Source organism: Abramis brama, assembly GCF_963993115.1.
Source record: "Abramis brama genome assembly, chromosome: 25".
NCBI lineage: Eukaryota > Metazoa > Chordata > Actinopteri > Cypriniformes > Leuciscidae > Abramis > Abramis brama.
The window spans coordinates 10,638,662-10,662,048 of NC_139987.1; the positions used below are offsets into that span (position 1 = coordinate 10,638,662).

General features: G+C 40.0%; 1 protein-coding gene across 2 annotated transcripts in view; it reads right to left on the reverse strand.

Moving 5' to 3' along the window:
- Positions 1-1,805: 1,805 nt before the first annotated feature.
- Positions 1,806-23,387, reverse strand: part of pcdh1a (protocadherin 1a) — a 73,106-nt gene continuing 51,524 nt past the window's right edge. For both annotated transcript variants that reach the window (XM_084104844.1, XM_084104845.1), the window contains exon 5: positions 1,806-5,578. In XM_084104844.1, coding sequence (XP_083960970.1) covers positions 5,205-5,578 — 374 coding nt within the window. In that variant the 3' untranslated portion in view covers positions 1,806-5,204. The remainder of the gene's footprint in view (positions 5,579-23,387) is intronic.

Sequence of the window (23,387 nt, forward strand, 5' to 3'; positions counted from 1 at the left end):
TTTTGATGTGCGATGTTGCATGTGCCCACGGTTCCCAAACATCTCCACTGTGCTTATTGACTTTGCACATAAACCTTTTTAATGATGATGCTGTTTAAATTGCACCATTGATTTTAATGCGCCAATTACACCTATAGTGTATCAGAGTCGATATGTAGGACAGCGGTACAAATAGCTGAATATGAGAGGGCTTTAGTCCAGCAATTTTCTATGAGTCTTAAGTGCCTGCGATCTGTAAAACACCTCACTTTCCTGAAAAAAAAATCTGCAATCAATACTGTGGAGAAAACCTTTTTAAGGCTTGCAGCTACATGCGTTTTCTGCTGAATGAAAAAATAATCAAGTTTTTTAAGCACCTGCAGGAAAAACACGACGCCTTTAGCAACATTACGGAAAAGGCCGTGAATCTGCGCGCCATAGATCTACGTGCCTGCTTATTTTGGCACGATTGTAAGTATTTTTCTTTTAGAGGCGCGAATGTGTCGTGTGATAGGAGGGGACGGCGGGAGGCGGCGGGTTGAGATACGGCATTATTTGACAGTGTTTAATTGGAGAGTACATTTGAGAAGCAGCCGTCCCCGCCGCTGGCTTTGCTTCTAATTGCCAGCAGCACTGCGCTTAACGAAGCGAGCGAAAACGAGCGTGGGTGAGGGAGAGAGCGAGGAACAGAAAGAGAGAGGGGCCAGGTTTCCACGGCAACAGCAGATCAACAGTAGGCAGTAGCCGAGGGGGTAGTTTCATCTTGAAGAAAGACCCCTCTCTACTTAGACTCCCTCTTCAACAGGAAACAAATGCCCCAGCCGCACGTAAACAAAACACCAGCGAAACGGCTCCTTTTAAAGCTCAGCCTGCAGAGAGCGAGGCGAAGTGAAAACCTATCCATTAGAAGGAGATTAATGAAAAAAACTCAGTGGGTGCTCCCTTCGCAGCCTCGGTTAAATAAGCCGCTTCGAGGATCCCTGTCTGCGAAATGTGCTTCTATGTGGTCAAGAACCACTATCATCCCTGATCTCAATTATTATTCATGCAGCTTTGCTCGTTTCATCCGCCGTCCTCGGGAACGTGTACGCTGTAGGTGATGTCAACAAGAAGCTGAAGAACACCAGCAATCTGATTCATTAATCCTGACTGTTGAGTATCTGGTATTAAATGCTAATCCTTCGCCTTGGTGTAGTTCTCCTGAAGACCATTAGAGGGCAGTTTGGCCTTCTAATCTAAACTATCCTGATCTTACGCTTGCTTTTCCCACAGTTGTCTCTTTACTCACAAATACTTGCTCTTGAGTATTTACCTCATTTTCCATCTTGTACGTTTGATATTCTTTTTAACTTGTTTATGACTCTCGCTTTTTCCCAGCGTTTGTTCGCTGGCTCACATCCATTTATTTTTATCTGTGAAAGCTATCATTTCAGAGATGCGCAAATTACATCGTGGCATATCTATAAAGACAGTGCACCAAATGAAAGCCGGATTGATTTATTGTCTTTCATCTCAGCGTTATCATCTTTATGGCTTCGTCTTTATTGTGCTGTCGAGTACTGGGAGGTCTTGGGTGTAACGGTTTAACTCCTTGTAGAGGAGAGAATTAGGTTTCAGAGACTGAGAAAATTCAGGGTCTTGCGTTTTTTTGATCATTAATATTGATGGACAGCTTTTTGTGAAGTGAGAGCTTCACATTACTAGATCTCACATTCGCTATTCTGTTCTATTAAGTTCCTGTCAGTCTGGCGGAACTGTAACCTTTTCCTCTTTCTCTGTTTACACAGGCGAAGAGACCCAGAGAGAGAGAAAAAAAAAAATGAGTCTTATATCTTTGTCAGATCAATTTGCTTTATTAATGAAAAAGCTTTATGGAGAGATCACAGTCCCTAGATTCATTCTTAAACAATGACTCACCAAGCAAATGAATTTCTTTGTTTTTTTTTCTTCACTCATTTTATTACAAACTTTGCAAGGACTTATTACAAGGGGTTTGTTTTCAACATGCGGAAACGGAACAAAACGAAACACATGGGAATCAAACAAACAAGTCGGATCGGACAATCCACTGTTCACAATAAACATAAAATCTGATAAAGCCCTCGGTGACAGGAGCCAGTGAATGACTACGGTGCAGGCATACGACGGCCACATTCACACTGACTCGGCAAAAAAGATCGATCCATCCAAGGCATGATGTGCACATCTCAATAAACACTTTACGATTTTTATATGCCATCGGCTTTTGTTGTAAGATTTAAAAAGCTTCACTTGCATGTACATAAAACTGTACAAAAACAGATCATCACAAGCATTTTTATTCCTATATAAATATAACCAACAGTTAAGGATAACAAGTTTTGAACTCTCCTGCAAAAGACATACTTTCAAGGCAGCTGTCTTCAGTTTGGGGTGAACGGTGAAGATGAGTTTTGTGCAGTGAACGTCGCTTTTGTTCTCTTTTGAACCGGCACTAACATTTCAGCAAGAACAGTAAACGGTTTCTACCAATTATCTTTGGAATTCATGCTCAACTCGTCGCCTGCTTGACACCACACACGGGGGGATGTGGAGAGCTATGTACAGAACGCTTTCTAAGAGATGTTTACCACAAACACCAGTTTTCGTTATTCTATGAAGAAAAGTCTCGCTCTAAGGACGAAGAAAAGACTCCCTCGTTCGATACGGTCGTCTCGTCACATCCAGACATCTAACAGCGAAAGAGCACAAATCTAAACACCAGTTTAAAAAACAACCACGAGAAGTGGACATTCCTCCGTCCGTCCTCCGGCATTTTGGCCGAAAGGATTCTAGGAGACTAGCCTTAGAATTACTAGGAATAAAAAAAAAGCCAGAGGAGTCGAAACCTGCAATTCAGACTATCTGACTCAGGCTGGCATCGGAGTGGAGGAAGGTCAAAGCCTGCTTCACTCAGAGTTTGAATAGATGAAAGCCTTTAAGTGGTGGTAGAGTTTTGTGGTCATCTCTATCTTTTAGCCGTGTTAAGTCCAGGTCAGCGATCTCACACGTTCGCCTGGGCAGAGCGTGGTTTGCAGTGGAGAGGAGGGAAAGCGAAGCTGGGCTAATTACGCTATATCATGACTCTCGTTGGATTTTTTTTCCCCTCCCCTATCAGAGTCACTAAATGGCTTCGAAAACAGCATAATGTGCTTTCTTTCCTTAGGGCGGGATAATCATTCGCCTTATTTAATCATGGCTACGTCCAGTAATTTCCATACGTTTCAGCCTTAATTATTCGGCGAGATGTGCTGAAGGCATTCGCGATGAGGTAAGTGCAGTGAAAAAATGCGACTCGCTTAAACAATTGAAGCGCTTTTGGACTGGGATCTTTTCCGTGATCTGTGCTTCCTTTGGGGGGCTGGAGTATTCGCATATGCCAACTGCACTACACTCATTACTCACCCCAATTAAGGAAATGCCCATTGCAGTACACCTCTTCAACCCTCCCGGCAGACACACGCGCTCGCCCGAGCACCGGGATCTGGGCAGGGACTGTGCTGCAGCAGGTGAGGAAAAAGTAGCGATGTCGAGGCGATGCACTGTGATGCAGTAGTAATGATAATGTCCATCAGATAGATGGTCCTTGAGCACAATAGATAGTCATTGTCAAAATGGTCCCCCAGAGATTCTCTCAAACATGGAGGGAGACACAGCTTTAGAGCAGGTTAGATAGTCAGCACAGTGTCAAAGAAAAAAGAAAAAAAGCCCCAAAAAGCAACCAACCCGAAGAAATACCCAATTGATGGAGGACAGAACATTTATGTGAAAAAGACAAAAAAAGAAAAGTGGCTGAAAAGATGGTGATGTGATCGTTTGTAACATTTGTCTTTTTTTTTTTTTTGATTGTGGAAAAAAAACATGCACAATTGACATGCGAAAGACAAGACAGGATTATCAGTCTAATTTGTCCATTGTGATTGTTATATACAACTGTTTTAAGGCATTAATACATTTGTTCATCAAACAAAGTCTAAATAGGACACAAAGGTTTCATTTAAAACGGTAAAAACTATGTAAACCAAGGACTGTGAATATGCAATTTGATGGAGATGAGGCGCGTCTGTGGACTTCACATACCATTGAGTTAACGAAATGATACTGATAATTTGAGGGGAGGCAGGTGGTCTCCTCCTCACTGAGGCTGTGCTGTGTGAGCCGTAGGCGTCTCCTCGAGTGCCAGGCAGCGTTTGCACTACACCGTGGGAGTTCAGGGGAGATTCACAGTGCCAAAAAAACACAAGTTCTGCCACATGACACAAAAGTATGCACGCAGATTCTCATCTGTTGAATAGCGTGTTAATGTGCCAGAAGCCACATGTGTTACTTTTCGTGACAGTAGGTCCCCTGACGCACAAACGCACACACCGGCATATGCTAAGGTCTGTCATAGCGAGTTAATCGCTGTTAAACCCACCGCCCTCCCTCGCCAAGCGCACACTTACACACAAACTATACACCGGTTTCAGTGTGCACATGGACACACAGCACCGCAGGTGAGGATCTGGGTCCTAGTCGGACACACCGTCAGGAAATCTTCCAATCCAACTCGTCTAATCACGTTCCCATCTGGCCATTACAAACGTTCAGACCCTCAAAAGCAGCAGTAAACACACACTTCAGGTGTTCAGGCTGATTTAGATGTAACTTTTTATTTTTTTTTTTATTTTTTTTTTTTACTATTTTTCAACTCAAGCCGGATAGTGATATTCATATATACACCATACAAATGTATTTACAGCGTTTTACATGTATAAAGACTGCTCTCCTCTGAGGACAGGATCAAGTAAAGAGTGTTAGACACTCTATGTGGCTCAAGATCCTTTTACAGCAGTATCTCCTGCCCACTACAGCACTTGGTAATCTAGTAAAAGAACCCATGAACATTCCGTAGGCTAGCGAAGCTAAAAGTCGGTTAGTCACGTAAAAGTATTTATCGGTTGTTTTTAATGGTATGCAAAAAAACAGTACAAATAGTTCCAAAAGAAATAACGTGTTAAAAGTGATAATAAATAGATGCATGAATGAATGAATGAATGAATAAATAAATAATAAAATAAATAAATAAATCTACTCTGATGACAATAGCGTATTTTTCCACTATTCAATTGATATTTTATCCTGTCGCAGATCTGATGTTCTCTTCTTGCAACCATGTCTCTGTAACTTCTGATGTGTGTCAATCACAGATGGTGGGTGTGGTTATCTCACAGGTATATCTCTCTTTTCGAGGCGTGATTGGAGGGGGGGCTGGTAGGCGGGAACTCTGATGTCACCCTCAGAGGCACCTCCTCTAGTGGGGCGTGGTCACTGGGGGTGTGGTCACTACTGGAGTAGGCACTACGGGAAGGTGGGAGGCGTGGCCTGTTCTCCTCTCCTCCCAACCTCACGCTCCCATTGGCCAGGCGTCCCAGGCTCCCCCTCTCCTGATAAGGCACAAACGTGGACAGTTTAGGGGGGTTGCGTGTCTTGCGGACGGGCGAAGGCTGACCGGGCATCCAACAGGCATCTGAGTGACCAAGCTCGCTGCACTCCTGGCTGCAGTTTCCCGTCATGGCAACATCAGGCAATGAGCGAATATCTGCAAGAGGAAGGCACACACAAAAAAGGAAGTCTTTAATGATCACAGTAAATGATTTTAAAGAACAACAAATCAAAACTTGTTTTGATACACTTGAGTTCATCTCTACTGGGTTAGTCACAGAGACACTGCAGTTCACCTAGCGTCAAATGCAAGCAACTAACAGGGAATACACAAAGAGCTGCCAGTGGTTGCTATGCACTGTGGTGTGGTTGCTATGTGAGAGACAGTTGTTGCTATGCACAGTGCTGTTGTTATGTACTGCACACTGGGATTTCTTCAGTGGCTACTGTGGGTCAGATTCGTCTGGGTTGATGTGAATGAAAATGGTTTCTTCAAAGTGTTGGTATGTCGATTGACGGTTGCTACTCTGTGTGAAATTATTTTCATGATATGTCATCCCAACTTTTTTCTTCTGTCAAATCAACTTATTATGAATTATGTGGTTCAGACAAAATAATATTTTGAGTTTCTGTTAATTAAACCAATCTCCTTCTTTGTATTACCTAAAAAAAATGATTTCAATGAACTCAAAATTTTAAGGTATGCCCACATACATAAATGGAAAGTGCAATTAGCTTTTCACTGCATTTACAACCCTTAGACTGCAAACCCCTGATATACATGTCTTGAATATTTATGTACTTATACACATACAGGCACGCCTGCATTCGGTATCCTATTTCAACGCTAAATGAGACCCACTAAGGCCCCTGAAGGAAAATTCAGTGCTAAGGCTTATTGATTGGCAGGTCTGAAATTAGTGAGCCTCTGATTGCTATTCATTTTCCATTCCACTGTTCCCTAATTAATTAAATAGGGCCGAGACCCAGTGACCTCATTCCCAGTGACAGAGCCACACACAGAGCTACATTAACACACACACCCTGTAATCCACCAACCACATGCGCTCTTTCTCAGGAGCCGTTCGCTCCGTGTACATGTTCCTCACCCCTGTACTTTCACACCAGAGGTTCTCAACCTCACAGTCTTTATTTTATTCTTCTGTAATTGTTTCTCTAATATCAGGAGAGTTTAATATTACCATGACAGGTAGAGATCCATATGTGTTAGATATAGATTGGGGTCGCTAAAGACCCGAATATGTAATAATGATATGTAATAAACATTCATGCATTTAAGGGATAAAGGTAATATTTCAGATTTTTGTTTGTATTTTCAGTTTCTTTGGATACTGTCATTAAAATATGAAATAATTTTTTAGACGACTTGAAGGAGATCCCATAATAATTTAAAATGGCTTTACACTAGTAACCAAAAATATGATATTTTATTATATGATTAATATGAAAATTAAAAAAAAAAAAAAATTAAATATATTTTTCATTATCTCTAAGGGGGACACCTAACTTAAAATTATATTGATCATCTAAATCTAAATATGGAAAATGGAAAAGACAGATTACTATTTATTATAATGCCAATTATTGTGCCTTTAGCACCTGCTGTTGGGGATAAAGGCACAATAATGGACACATTTCCACTTTCATAATTGATATATTTCCACATTCATAGTGAAACAAGGATGTGTATGAAAGTACTGCGTAGAGTTGTGTCATCTAGTGGTTTAGAGGTAGCACTATATTTTACAGTCCTGTTCCCCATGTACATATGTTCTTATTATAGTTATTACAACAACTGGGTAATAACTAGATCCTAACCCGGAACTTGCCCCTAAACCTAACATTAACCCATGTAGTTACCTTATATTAACCAGTACTTTCTTAGGTAAGTATACTGTAAGTACACGCAAGTGTGCGTACTGTAACATAAAGTGCAAACAGATTAGATGAGAATAAAATCAAATGTTCCTTTTACTCCAATCTGCCTTTAGCACAGTTGTATCCTAAAGTTAAGGTCAATTATTGAATTGCATTACAACACCTCTAAAAAGTGAAAACTAAAACATCCAAAAGATCATTTGGGAATCAAATTGCATGTCTTATTTATTTACAAATATTTATCGGTTATGAAAGCAGAATCCTTGAGAAGCCTCAGAATCGCTAAATTATATATGGTTCCCATCCCTATTCGCACATATTTTGGATCCTAAAAAAAAATTGGTTGCGGAACGTTGAGAACCTCTGATCTGCACACTCCTGCCTGCCATGTTACCTTTCTCTCCACTTTGGATTCATTCTCGCCACAGCTCCAAACTACTTCATCTTCCAGAGACAGAGAAAATAAAGAGAAAAGTAGTGGAGACCCTTAAATGTGCAAGAGATCTACAGATGGCATCCCTGAGGCAGACGCCGGGGCCCAGGGGACGTACATCCACTGGCCTTGAACATCTATGCAGCTTTAATGCACTCATTAAAAAGAGCTCTGTAAGGCTCCACAGGCACAACATAACTGACAGTTCTCTCCGCACGAAAACACAGCACTGACCCCACCAAAGAGAGCGTGCCGCACAAACGTAGGCTTCAAAAAAACTCCCAATAAGCAGGAGCCGACATGGTCAATACATCAAAGAGGTCTGGAATGGTGTAAAAGAGGGCGTTTACTGGAGGAGGAAAGAGGCTTTATATCTCACCAAGCGGAATAGATCAACTCGCCCCTCTGGAACAAACACATTAGAGTCCTGCAGTCCTGTTTGTGTGTGTGTGAGGGCTAAAGTGTGTGGGAGAAAAAGTGTGTGGTGAACTCGGAGAATAATCAAGTGTGTGTGTTAGAGGGATAGGATATGCGTAGGATCGTGTGCATGTGTGTTAAATGGCGCTACTGTCTGTGTTTGTAAAGTAAGAGTGTGTGTGTGCATGTGTTTGTGCAATAGAGATGTGTGTGCTACAGATGGTGTTTGAAAGGTGAGGCGTTGGGAGGGTGAAAATGTGTGCGTGTGATGTTCTTGTAGGCAGGTGTGAAAACAGTTTTTCTTTCATCTTATTTCTTCCAATTATTATTACTAAAATTGTAGAATAGCCAATCACTTGTTTATAAATGCAGATTTCATATTCTAATCTTTCTGTAGTTGTGTAGTTCTGAAAAGTGGAAAAGAAATCATGGATTTCTGGTAGATGTGAGCATGTTAGACGACATGGAATCAAAACTTTCCTAAATTTATCTGTTCGTTAATTTGTCTGCTTTCATTTGGAAAATGTTAAATTAAAGAAGTATATTTTAATAAACAAATACTGCAGTTATGACTCTTAAGTTCTGATTGGATGAGCCACATTTGACGTCTTTTTAAAACGCTCATACACAACCTTCAAATCAGGTAATTAATATGCTACATTAGGTATTAATGCACTAATTTTCATCATTCGGAATAAATCCAATATGATTTCAAATTCTGAAAGTCCTGTTTATGAACCCTAAATGTTGCAATCCGATTCACATATTCGTTTACATGTGGATTACATGTATTCCGACATAAAACTTCAAACGGCATGTTTAAAACATCGCAATAATGCCACCGGAGCTACCGTGACTATAATTGTTGTTTTTGCATTAATGACACATCTAAAACGAAAGCAGACATATTTGTCAGAAGAGCTTTTTTTCTTTCTTTCTTTTTTTTGCAAATATTTAGCAAATATGCAGTCTCCTCCACTGACCAAGGCATGAGTGAATAAACGTACAGGTTTGTAACCTTGTCTACACCGATTCACTGATATGTAGGCTATCTTAATTTAATATCTTAATAGCCTACTTACAGTACCATATAGCCTACTGTTTTATTTAGGTTTAATGGGCATAGTAATAATAATAATAATAAATAAAGACACAATCAGTGAATGGATTTAAAAGGCAGTGAGATGGATGGATACATTTTTTTTGTTCTTACATATTCTTACTTATGATACAATCAGCAAGTATGTTTACATGTACTTTACACAGGTTTTATTCAGCTGGACTAAACCAATAATTATTTTATTTTTTTAAATGTCAAGTAAATGCTTTAGTCAGACTGAAAATTACAACTCACAGACCTAGATTATGTGATTGTAGCTTGACTTTGGCATTAATTGTCAGATGATGACTGTAGCTCGATTATTATAACTGCCTTTCAAAGTGTACTTACTGTAATGCAAAGCTTCGAGTAGTTTAATTGTTACTGCTTATATAGCTTACTGAAATGACATTCATAAATGTCATTGGAGTGTGTTTTGATGTTTACTGTGGTTGGCATTGCGTATGGGGTTTGGACCACACTTTGGTATTCTCTCTATGCAACAAAAGCTTAAAACCATCCAGGTTTACAGCCTTAATCACAGCACACAACCTGGAAGAGACCAAAGGAAAAGCAGAAAAAAGGAAAGATGAAAGAGCACAAAAATGGTAAACTGCGCGCTACAGGCGCTTCGCCGTGACCACCTTAACATGCAAAACTTGCCCGTCCTTTCGTTTAAAGACGTATGTAAGGGTGGGTTTGCAGTGTTCTTGCATCAGGGAACCAGTGGGATGACTGGTCCCGTGGATCTGTGGCAGGTTTCCTCTCTGTCTGATCTCCAGCCGAGGGGTAGTGGGGAGGGGAAACGGGCATGTTGCTCTTCCTGAGATTTCACAGAACACCTCCTGTTTGATCCAGCATGCACACTTTCTAACGTACCCTCAGCCTTTTGCCCTCTCTCTGTCTCTCTGATCCTGTTTTTTTCCAGTGCTTTTGCCCAATGACTCTACCTTGCTTTTCTCCTTTTATTCTCCCACCCCTTCCTTTTCTCTTTTACTTTCTCTCCAGTCTGCCACATTTTTCTCTCCTTTCTTTACCCCCCTCCATCCTCTACCTGCTGCTTCTGAGTGCGCCGCTGTGCTCTAATCAGCTGGAAATTACAGTCCAGTTCACGGAAAAGCAGGGCAGATGAAAAGAATCTGTCTGACTCCCCGATTGTCCACGGTTTTAATCAAATGTGCAAAATTCTCAGGTAATTATAAGAATCTATTACCAGAAATCAGGTGCCCTGTGGTTAACCACGAAAGAAACAATGATGTCTGTATTTCTGTAATAATTTGTGGCAGCCGTCTTCTTGCCGAGGGAAAATGACACAGCTTGGTTTTGCCTGACATGCTGAGGTTATTATCAGACACAGAAGCTCCTCTAACAAGCTGGCACTGCTGAGTATATCATGTTCCTCTCTGGAGCAACCAGGAAAGACAAAAGAAAATGAGAGAAATCAGCCGAGAAAATAACACAAAATAAGACAGATCTTTCACGTAATGGCAAAGGCATTCCAGGAAGGATCCGTATTTAAGAAGCAATGATGGCAAATTTTCAGGTGCTGAAACCTTATGGATGTCTATTATCCCAGTTTTGTTTCAGTGACAAGGACATTTCTGTTTCTCCATGACGGTATAGGTCATTTCTCAGTTACACATAGCACAATGCACATAGCACCCTTTTGAGGGCACAGCAAGTAACATTTCAACCAACTGATCATGTCTACCCACCCTTCAATCTCCACCGCCTCAGCATGGGGCTTTTGTTAAGCTAATCTCGGCCTCTACATTTTTCACTCAAGAAAGTGCAAAAAAAGATTTCAAGGAAGATTTGATTCATTATTGAACACAGCACTACTCTATTTTTGTACTTGTAAGAAAAGTGTGTTGATTGCAGCTCGGAGCGTTCGAGTTACAGTTGTATTCGGTCTCTGTTTTCCTCCTCTTGTGTTCGGTGTGCCGTGACAAACCTTTCCGTTTGAGAATGAATAGAATGGATGAGAAGATTCTTTTAGAAGATCCTTTAAAGAGAGAAGAAAGAGAGAGAGGTTGGAAAGTGGTGCGGCCATTTTGATGAACTGATTAGCAACACGCTTCTGCCAGGTCCTCCTGGTGGGCAGCAATTTTTGGGCTAGGGATCATTTTCCTCTTGGCGCCGGAGCGGCGCTGCTTGGCTGTAGCATGTCCTGGGTTTTATTATGGTGATTGCTGGCATTTGTATGGTCGTATCTGGCTTTGATGCAACCCACTTTGGCACTATCAGTTTGCTGTTGGATTATGGGGTAACAATTAAAGTCTGGCTTTCTGATGTGTGACTGTATAATCACAAAGCATTAGAGCATGGAGCGAATGGGCATTGGTGTGTATGGCCACATCAATAAGTGCAAGGGGAAGCGAGCGTGTTTTTTTTCTGCGGATTTACGACATATGTTTGACTGCAAGGACCGTGTTGCCTTCGGCTTGCTGGTGAAGATGGAGAGCGGCCGCAGTGGACTTGCTCCTCTCACCACTGCTGAAAATAAGGAAGTACATGTCAGAGCCACACAGCTCCGCTCCCTCTAGTGCCATCCATCATGGCAGGCCAGTTCAGTAGTTAGAGAGCGCTTCGCTGGCTCTCTGTATGTATGTGTGTGTGTGTGAGATGGAGGTATGAGCCCCAGGGCCTTTTTTGCCTGTATGAGCAGCCCAACTGGGGTGGAAGAGGATTTGGCCGCAAGCCAGCAGTCTCTCAAAAGTGCCCTTTGCTCTACCTGCTCTAAGAGAGCTTTTCTGTGCAAGGCATTGCGGTGCAGAGGTGCTGCATGGGTTTTGATGGCGCCTAACCCCTTCTTGATCATCTAATGCAGTGCTTCTCAAACCTGTCCTGGGGACACCATTGCACATTTTGGATGTATCCATCATCAGACACACCCAATTCAAGTCTTGCAGTCTGTACTAATGGGCCCAATTTAAACGATCTAAGCGCCTGGTCTAAAGCGGCGCACTTAGGGCGTGTCCGAATCCACTTTTGCTAGTTTAACGACGGGAAAAATGGTCTAAAAGGGTTGTCCCTATTCTCTTAATGAGTAATGGGTGTGTTTTGGGTGTAACGTGCAATAAACCCATCAGAGTCTCATCTCCCATTCCCTTTAAAAGCCAGTTGCACTTGCGCCATGGCGGATTCGCTATTTACATGGCGGAATTTGCAAGCGGAAAGACTGAATACGTCTCCAGAGAGGAAACGGAGGTTAAATCGCGCAAGCAGACCATCTACAGGACAAGCCAGATTCCACCATATCTTTAATATTTGGCATGTTTATGTGGTGCTGCACATCCCTGTGTGTGTAACAAACAGACTGTATGTGTGTTGTGCACCCGCCTATAGGCGCATATTACTAATGCGCCCTTTAAATAACAACATAAATATTGCGCCATTGACTTTAGACCAGGTTTTTGTTGGTCAATGGCACAGTCTATTTCAGTTTCCTCAAAGTAGTGACCACCAACAATGCGGCTGAACACACCTCGTTTTCAGACCAGCACACCCATGGGTGCACAAATGGGCGCAAATGTATTTGCTATTTAAACAACGTGGCGCAGGACGTGAAAATGATAACTGCGTCGGGCTGAATCTAGCAAAAAACACTTGCTTCGCGCCTGGCGCCACATTGCACTGGGTATAGGATAGGGCCCAATGAGCTGATGAGCTGAATCAGATGTGTTAGATGAGGGAGACATGTAAAATGTGCAGTGGTGGGGAGTCACCAGGACAAGTTTGAGAAGCACAGATCTAATGGACCATTTTCACATTTCACTGGGTTCTCAAAAGAAGAAATCGTCATAGCTGGGTAAACTTCTTTGGTGGTGAACGGAAGCTACTGCAAATATAATTCTTGAGTTCCCATTTACTGAAATAGCAAAAGAAAAAATATATGATGGCATTTCTCTGACTTTACAAAACAGGTAAAAAATATTGAGAAATTGATTGCGTTGGTCAGAAGAGAAAAGACATCAAATTTTCGCACAGCAGCATTAACCATTTTTTCTGTAATTTAAAAGGATAATTCACCCAAAAATGACTGTAATCACATCACTTTACTTTAGTTAATCTTATAAACACAAATCAAGATATTTTAAATGAAACATTTCCGTCCCTCCTTCAGGTAACCAAAACTTCCAAAGATCCAAAAAGGTGTCGTTAAACAAATCCATATGAATTGAGAGGTTTAATCAAAGTCTTGTGAATAGATACAATCACTTTATCTGATGAACAGATTTCATTTTTATGTGTGTGTGTGTGTGTGTGTTTTGGTTACTTGGACTTTTTAAATGGAGAGATCAAAACTTCTCAGGCTTCATTAAAACATATCTTAATTTGAATCTAGAAGATTAACATAAGTGTAAATGATGACAAATTTTCATTTTTGGGTGAACTATCCAAGGTAACATAGCACAAGTGTAGTGTTATAAATGAAGATTATTTTATTTTAAAATTGCTAGGGGTAATTGCATAATCACAGCCTGTGAAAAGGGTCCATTGGTTTTGGACTTTGGACTAACCCACTAACAGCGACTGCGGAGCTCAGATATGTTGTTCTTTCCTCTTTGTTTCGAGCTAATCCTCTGTCCGGCTTCACCTCATCACATCCCATTGGCCAGTGTCCTGCAACGTCAGTCTCTACAACTGTGCATATACAAAAACTGTTGAGTATTTTTATGAGCTTTCTTAAAATTATCCCCCGCGTCTCTATAATGTCTAACAGTTCCCCTCACTCTTCTATATTGTCAACTTCCCCAACTTTGCGTGTTATTTATTGGGTTATATTGTGCTATGTGTATTGTAATGTTCTCCATCTGTCAGATCATCAAAGGTGTTTATTGTGTGAGCAATCCACATGGCAGTATAATAAGTTTCACTTCTGATTAGCATACAGGCACACACACACTCACAAGAATACATCCTAATGTTCCCAGAGAGCACGCTCAAATCGACCGCCCACAAAAAGAATATTGAATCTATTGAAACTCGCTGCAAAAAAAAAAAAAAACTTTTGAAGCACCAACATTTCAGCTTTACTGATGTTTATAAATTAACTCATATCTCACACCCATTAAATAAATCATAACGGAATGATATATTATTGAACTTTCACGCTGGATTAAACAACTTCTGGCTGGGCCACATGAGCAGATCAAGATGAAATTTGGATCAGAGATGAATTATATGTAGCATGAAGATGAGGAATCTTGCCGCAGTGAAAGTGTGCTTTGTAACACCATAGTTCGATATACAACATCCAGCCAGGCCTGTCAGTCCACATGATGTAACTTAAGGGAAAAATTGGGCGTTATTTGCAGGAAAATGAGCGAGGAGCAGGCGAGAGGTTTGAAAGGGCTTATTTGTGCTTTATTGTAATGTGACATGATGAGGGTATAATCAGTTTCATTGAGGCGCAAAACGAAGGCTGATGTTGACGTTCCGTGAAGGCGATAATCATCTAATTTTTATCTATGATCAGCTCACATTGCCGAGACCCCATCAAGCCCTGAACCCGCCGCTGTACTTTGAATGATCCACTTTGTCCTAATGACAGATGTTATCTGCACCACTTGGGCCAATCGCCTCGTAGTCATTATAGACAATCCTGGGTAAACGTCTCAGCAATGTGTGAAGGGAGGGCTGAGTAAAAAACGGACGCTTGGAGAGGAGGAATAGAGTAAATGCACCCGAATATATAACGCAGATCAGATTGGACCACAGATGCTCACTGTTTATTTTAGAAAATAAACAGCTAAATAAAATTGTAATAAATTAATTTGTTGAAGTCATTCATATCTACATCTTGGAGTATTCCTTTTATTCCGTTACGAGCTGAAACGAAGTTGCATTGAGCTGGAAGATGCCCTTTGGTTTGGTTTTTAATGCGTTGAGCTTTCAGAATAAAAGCTTTAGAAGAGGAAAACTGATTAAATAAAGCAAACATTTCTTTATTTTTTAAAAAGAAAAACATGTTGAAAAGTTAGTCTTCAAACAATTCCACCTACATGTAAAATAAACTAATAAAAAAAAAACTAAAAGAAAACAGCAGTGAATACAAGCATTTCTTACCAAGCAATGGTAAGAAAATGTGCATATCTGCAACAGACTTTTTAGTCCTATAAATACATATTAAAATCTACTGCAGATATGCATGTTTAGATGTGTGATTCTATATGCGTCTCACATTTACTGTAGATGCGTGAGTCTATGAATGTCTTTTCAAGTGTATTCATGACTTTCTGTTTAGCTATTTTATTCAGTTTGATCTATGGCTTTCTTTTGAATGTAAGAAATGTAAGTTCTTCTTCCCTGATATATGGAGTATGCAGTGATTAAAAGAAAATATCATATTGGCACCTCATGCCAAAAGGTTACCAACTGCTGGTCTAGAACCAACACAGAGCATGAACCATCTACGGAAATGTTAATTTGCATTGTGCAGAGATGAGTTCCAAGTTAAGCTGAATCAATATACTATAATGGCATTCCACAATGCTCATTATAACAGAAAATCATTTAGACTTTTCTGTTAAAAGATAATATAGAATTATTATTAATAATAATAATTAACAAAACTACAGATACAGACACAGTTACATGACATTGGTGTGATAGAATAACTAACCAATCTGTGTTAAGTTAAAATCTTTAAAGTAATGTCATGACCACGCAAGGCTGGAAAACCCTGTTGCTTTCCCATAAAGGTCCGTTCACACCAAGGATAACTAATATAACTCTAACTATTACATTTGAATCACTGCTCTAATTCTATGAGAATAATGAAGTCCACACCACAGCTATAATGATAATGACACAGAGAAACAATATCAGTGGAATCATTTTCAGAATGATTTTTTTTTCAGCTGATGAATGATAAAAACATTCAATCAGAATCCATCAAATTTTAAAGAGTATGAGCATTTAAAATAGATGTGCGTTTTCATTATAGTAATCTTTATAGTTACAACCTTTAGTGTAGGATACTATAAAATGACTTAACACAAAGAACAATTCTTACTAAAATTACTAGATCTGCCTAGAACAGCAGTCTCAATTGTTAAAATTGTTAAAATGTGTTTTAAACATGGTCTGCACATTTTTGCTTTTAATCACCACACAGCCTCATTCACTTTTCCTTAACAAAAAAGTGATGAGTTGAAATTATTTTTTTAACCAGAACACTCCTTTAACCCTTAAATGCAAGAATGTTTCGAAAATCAGCGACCCGGATCTATATCTAACATGGATGGATCCGTATTCGCGATCTCAAACATATTCTCAAAACTATCATTTTCAACATCTTCAAAATCAATATTTTGATTGCTGACACCATCAATCAAGTGACAGTGAAACTAATATTTTATTGCGTTTAGTATTTCAAGTTTGCCATTTCAAGTTTTGCTGATGATACTTCCTATTCTTTTGTTTTCTGCCTGCGGTAACTATGAGTGAAACGTCACTTCATCATTGTGTATCAGACACTGCCACCTTGTGGAAAAAAGGTGAATTGCACGTATTCAGTCATCAAAGATTCAATTATTGTTGTGCAAAAAATAAAATAAAATACACTTTTACACACCTCAGGTCATTAGCACCCCAATAATTTTTTTACCACAAAAAAAAAGAAAAGAAAAAAAAGAATGGAAAACCTGGCATTCTTTTATAATTTTATATATTTTCTTTTTATATTGTTTATTTGAGTAATACTAAGAAGGTTGATGTCTAACTTTAAAAAAATTAATGAGGAGGAGGGTAGTGAATGACGTCCCGGGTCACTAAAGACCCGAGATATGCGGTTATTATTATTTAATATTTTTAATTTAATATTTAAGTATTAAACCGTGCGTGACCCACTCTCTCGATCTTTCTGCAGCCTGTTTGCAGTCATCCAAAGCTCTGCAACACAGATACATCTGATCCCTGGTTGGATATTTTTTTTCCTGTCACAGCACTGTAACTGTAAACGGCGCAGTACAGAACAATAAAGAGGGTAGAATTGAATGATAGCACAATGAGCACAATAGCTGTGCTGGAACCTACTGGCATTAAGGCCAGCGAGCCACTGACAGCTCACCTCTGGAGGGTAAACAGAACCAGGACACATTGTTTCACCCCTCCCCCCTCCACCTGAAACAACCACCAGAAAAAAAAAAGAAAGAAATACTGTCCGAAAAATCCAGAGCATCACATGCGCCTCTCTCGTGGGGAAGGTTGAGCAGAGAGCAGAGAGCAGAGAGGCTGGCTCGGGCCTCTGCAATCAATTCTACTAACAGGCAGGGACTCTGACAAGGCCCAACGCCATCTGTCTGAACAGAGCCGTGCCCCGCGTCGTCACGCCACGCTGGCACCCGGGCAACAGCCCAAGCTGGCACCCACAAGACAAACAAGCCCCCTCAGACTAACACTCTGTTCTTCAGTCTGTCCCTCTCACTTCCTCTCTTTCAACACACACATTGTCACATACAGAACAAACAAAGACATGTCATCTTTGGTACACCCAACAAACTAGTGAACGATCACACATAAACACAAATCACTCACAAAACAAGACCGACCGCCACAGCGGCGCGAGATCTGAATGCGTCGTGCGATTGAACGTGCGAAAAATGAGCTCGGGACACAATGAAAAATGATTTCATTAAAATCCAGCGCTTGAAACTAAGAGAGAAGCTGTCAGCGGAGTTCAAAAGACACGTTACATTATTAGGACTTCATAAGGCACTGAAACATCACAGGAACAAAGAAGAAAGAAAAAAAATCACACAGCATTGCTAAAGTTCCTCATCATTATGCAAATGCCATTTTATTCCATTTTATCTCTGTCTCTTTTTCCACTCTGGCCATATGTGCTGTGGCTCATGTTGGGGCTTCAAACGGAGGCTCAGCCAGGCCACATGCAAATACCCCCATCTGGGGATCAAACAGCCCAACCTGATCGTTCGACACGCTGTGGGCCCTGGGATCTGGTCAAACGTCACCGTTGACCTGTGTAAAACTCCCAGCGAGCTCTCGGGGAGGAAACCTGTGCACTTTACTCTCCCTTTGGGACCGTACACTTGGCGAGTGAGTGCTTGTCTTAAAGAGTACAAAAGCAATCTAACAGGAGTAGGACCCAATATCAGTGCCTTAGAGACCAACCGTTCTGACAATCGTGTCTAATGAGCCTTTAAAAGCGTTTCTGAGAGTCAAATTATTCCAGACGCACGCAAGACTGGATTGTCGTTAGAAAACTGCGATGTTCGATACAAGAAAAAAAAAAAACATGCTTGATAGTTCCTTCATAAATCAAAATTAGCAGCCCTAATCAGAGTCAAACTACCACTTATCAGGAAGGAATGATTCATCAGCATCAATCCCTCCTCTTTTTCCTTCTCTCTCGAGTGGAGGAAGTGAATTGGAAGCCGCAATAAAGAGAAAATCAGCATTTGCGAGCATGTCATTGTTCGCTGGCTGTCACTCAGATTGCCTACATAAATGAGTTCTGTACACCTGGCTCGTCCAATCAAACGAGTCCAATTAAGAGAGAAGATTAAAACTCTGAACCTGTTATGGAAGACGTCCTGCACCGCTAGCGCTGCCAGTCTCGAAAAATCAAAATCAAGCCTTTCAGAACTGGGTGCACCTGTACGCATTAGTCCAGAAATCAGTATTTTGGGTGGCCTCCATGTTGCCGTACTAATAATACAGAATAGCATTTAGAGTAAAGCACAAGCTGTTATAGTACACTGAAATTGTGTTGTCGCCACTGTGGTTTCTATACAGGCGAGTTCATTTGAAATGAATTTACTGTAACTCAAGCAGATGGGGCCACATACGAACACACTAACAGCTGAAAACAACCACTGATGAGATCTGCAAGGAAAAAGTGTCCCGTCGGATTCTGTAGACTTTTGATTTCATGTTCATTTTTCATCATAATGCTAATATGATACTAATAAGCATTAGCCAGCACTTTAACTAATGATGCTCATCAATTCTAATAATGTCCACGATGATGACAGATTTATTGAAAGATTGCATTCAATACAACTAAAAAGGCTGACAATCATTCAGTCCAAGGGAAGCGACGACTTTTTCCTGTTTATTAACTATGGAGTCTTAAATGATTTGTAATTAACATTAATCTAATTATTATACAGCACTGTATCATTCATCTGCCTACATATGGTGATGCAGCAATGCAAATTACTCATCGCTACATAAATATGTATGGCTGCTTGGGCAAATGTTCATTTAACAAAATCAATGCTTTTCTACAGAGTTGGTTAATGGGAAGTCTTTAGCCAGGCTCTGAAGCAGGGCACAGAAAAAAAAAAAAAGAAAAATAAATTTGCAGCAAATATTTCTCAGTGTACTTCATCTCAAGTGACTCTTTAAAATGTTAAAAACAGTTGCTGTGATTAATTGCAAATGTATGCAAACATCTCTTTTAAATAATATTGCCCTTACCATCTGCCTTCTGTAACTCATCTGGTTCTACTTGCACCGTCCACAACGAGCGGGATTCGAACCGGTGTTTCCGGCATGGGAGGCAGGCACGCTAAAAAGAACCCTAAAGACGGCAGTCTCTAGCGTCAGTTGCTAGTGTGCCTCTTGAGGCCAAGGGAGTGAGGTTTACTCACACAGCTCTTACTAGCTGGCCTCCATTACACTCACCTCCCTAAACCTCACTCCCATCCGGGTCACGGCACCAATTTAACCCCTCCGGTTCTACTTGCACCGTCCGCTCCGAGCAGGATTTGAAGCGCTGTTTCCGGTTTGGGAGGCAGGAGCGCTAACAAGGACGCTAAAGACCGCAGGCTCTAGCGTCAGTCTCTAGTGTGCCTCTTGAGGCCAGGGAAGTGAGGTTTACTCGCACAACACTTACTAGCTGGCTAGTAACCCCCCCCCCCCCCAATACTCACTAACATCCTGGTCACAGCACTAGGTGTTTCCGCCATGGAAGACATGAGCGTTAAAAAGAACGCTAAAGACAACAGTCTTCCATGGGCAGTAATAGCATGACGTTAATTGGGCCAGGCAAGTAGTTTTGTAAATAATGCATAATGTATGGTAACACTTTTTTTTACAGTGTCCTTGTTACATATTTTACATGTACTTACTATAATAGATACAACAGTATATTATGCATAATTATATGCCACTAACTAACCCTAAACCAAATCCTAAAAACCTAACCATAAGTACACATTGCTAATTAATATTATTCAGTACTTGAATGTATAATTACACTGTAACAAGGACACCTTAAAATAAAGTGTAAGCTAATCTATTTTAAGCCTCATTTAAATAGCAATGAGTTGTGTTTACATAGAAAAAAAAGTATGTTTCTTTATTTAAATACAGTGCCATGCTAGTTTAGCCTAGTTAAACTGGATAGCGGGTGGTTAAAGGGATAGTTCACCCAAAATGATGTTGTGTTTGGCTGAAAGAAGAAAGTCATATACACCTAGAATGGCTTGAGGGTGAGTAAATGATGGGATAATTTTTTTTGATGGGCGAACGAACCCTTTAATGCAGGTTTTTACACTTAAATAGTGTGCACAAAAGGTTTTTTTTTTTTTTTTTTGGATTTGCACCACAGTACTTTAATATAAGGAAGATCAGGGAAACATAGTACAGAACAAAAAGCAAGTGCAACCTAAAAACCAGAGCTAATGTTAACGCCAAAATGAGAACTATAGAAATCAATAGTAAAAGATCATGTTACATGAAAATCAAATTGTGTATCACAGATCTCAGGAAGCCCGTCTGAGCCTTTTCTCTAAGGAGAAAAGCCTTGAGCAAAAGAGAGAGCCAGATTGAAAGAGAAGAGAGACAAAAACGAGAGCCAACAAGGGGAAGACAGAGAGTGATAGAGAGACAGAAAAAGATACACAGACTCAGCGAGACAGGTAGACAGACAGAAAAAGGGAAAGGGAGAGGGAGAGGGAGAGGGAGGGGGAGAGGGAGAGGGAGGGGGAGGGGGAGGGGGAGAAAGAGAGAACAAAACAGAAAACATTTTCCTTCCACTAAATCACTGAATCCCAGAATTTAAGACCATCACCCCTTCTCTCCCCCACCATATACCACCAAATTACATCATACACTTCAATCTGATCCAGGATCAAAGGGGAATTGCGCGGGTGCCATGGAAACACACTTCAAAGACTTCCTCTTCCAGCATCCAGTGTAAACCTCTGCAACTGACTGGTGTTCGCACAGAAGAGACGGCGGGGTTTGTTGACTTCTTAAGAATAAGAATATGTCTGACAACTGCCTGAGCTCAAATTTGATATTTACTGATGGAACAATATAACTCTGCTGCAAACTGCATAATGAGAACTGTCAAAAGTGTACATTTTTGCATTACATTGATGTTAGAGAGAAGTGTGTTTTCTCTAGCACAAAATAAGACTTGATTAGCATGTTAGCATGTTAGAATTCACAGAAGTGCAGGTTGTGATGTCACAAAATGGCGTCGGCTTGTCTCGTGAATATAAATAAGGTTATGCACAAACAATTTAACATAATCTTGTACTGTTTTAAAGTGGTCCAATCACCTCGCCACATATTTTATCTGATCTGCCACTGTCGTTCCTGGGATTTTGCAGGACAGTGGATAAGTGCACGGATCAGAAATTGAACAATAACTGACTTCATGGTCCAGTTTTCTAACTGTGAGTTCTAGTCCACACTAATACAACTTTTTATATCAGGACTGGGTTGACATTTGTTTGCATTTTCTCTTGTGATGTCACTAGAATGGATGTAGCGATTCGCTGAAAAGCAACATATTAGAGTGCAAGTGTGAGAGATGTATGCTGGAGAGAAAATGCTGCTGTCACTTTCCACAACTGATAAGAAACACAACCAACAAATTTCAGCACCGTATTGTCGCTCATTACAACACACACTAACCAAACAAATCCATACTGAAGAAATTGGAGATGTGTTAGATACATCCCTGCCACAAGCTTTCATAAAGTTGTGGAAACATTCAAAATCGACACTGCTTGGAAAATGGAACACAAAGCAAAATGCACACCGCAAAAATTATCTCTGTTGTTTATTAAAGCTATAAACCCTGTGAAGCTGTGGTTTACAGTGAATTTAGAACAGCTAAGGGACGTTGTTAGGTGTGAGAATAAGCGGAATAGCTGCCAAGAAACACACACGCGCAGTCGCGCAGTAATACTGATGTAATGAGGTCACATGTGTATGTTTGTAAAGTAATTTTCAATGACTTTGAGCCCCAATGGCATCCAATCAGCATCAAGGACTGGAACTATCCGTTTTATAATAGGTTTTTTTATTTTTATACTGCATTAAAGGAATGTTACAGCTTAAATAAGTTACTCTAAAAATGCTGGGTTGTTTTAACCCATGTTTGGGTCAAATATGGATAAACCCAACCGTTGGTTTAAATTTTTAAAATACATTTTAAAACCCAATGGTCCATATCTGATCCAAACATGGGTTGAAACAACCCAGCATTTCTTTTATTAACAGCATGTATAATTTTATTTTTAATTATAATATATTCTATATTCTATATTTTGATTCAGATCATATCAACTAGTGATTATACGGAGGATATAATGCGAAATTACCCTTAAAATCGGATTATTGCTTCTGATTGGCTGATTATCGGTGATTTAGCGACAGCTTGTGTTAATTCCATTTTCATTTAGATTAACTAAAATAACAAACTAAAAACTAAAATGTAATAAAAAAACGTACAACTAAAACAACAAAAGTACAACAACTTAAAATGAAAATGAAAACACAAAATATAAAAATAAAATCTAATTCAAAATATTAACAAAAACTATAATTATTTCATAAATAATATAGAAATAATCTGTATAACACTGATTTGTTGCTGGACAGTGCAAAGTTTACTTTATTTTGTAGTAAAAATTTCCCATTTGCTATGGGACAGTTCAAATATTTAAATGACAATATTTTAAAAATACTACTATTATATTATTATAATTCAGTATACATTACATAATATACTGGTCACCCCACTCCTGGAAAAAATAATAATAATAATTCTGTTGACCAATAACGTCAAACTGTGATCGACAGTTTGTAGCTGTTGTGTTGAAAGCAATGCACTGTATATGCATA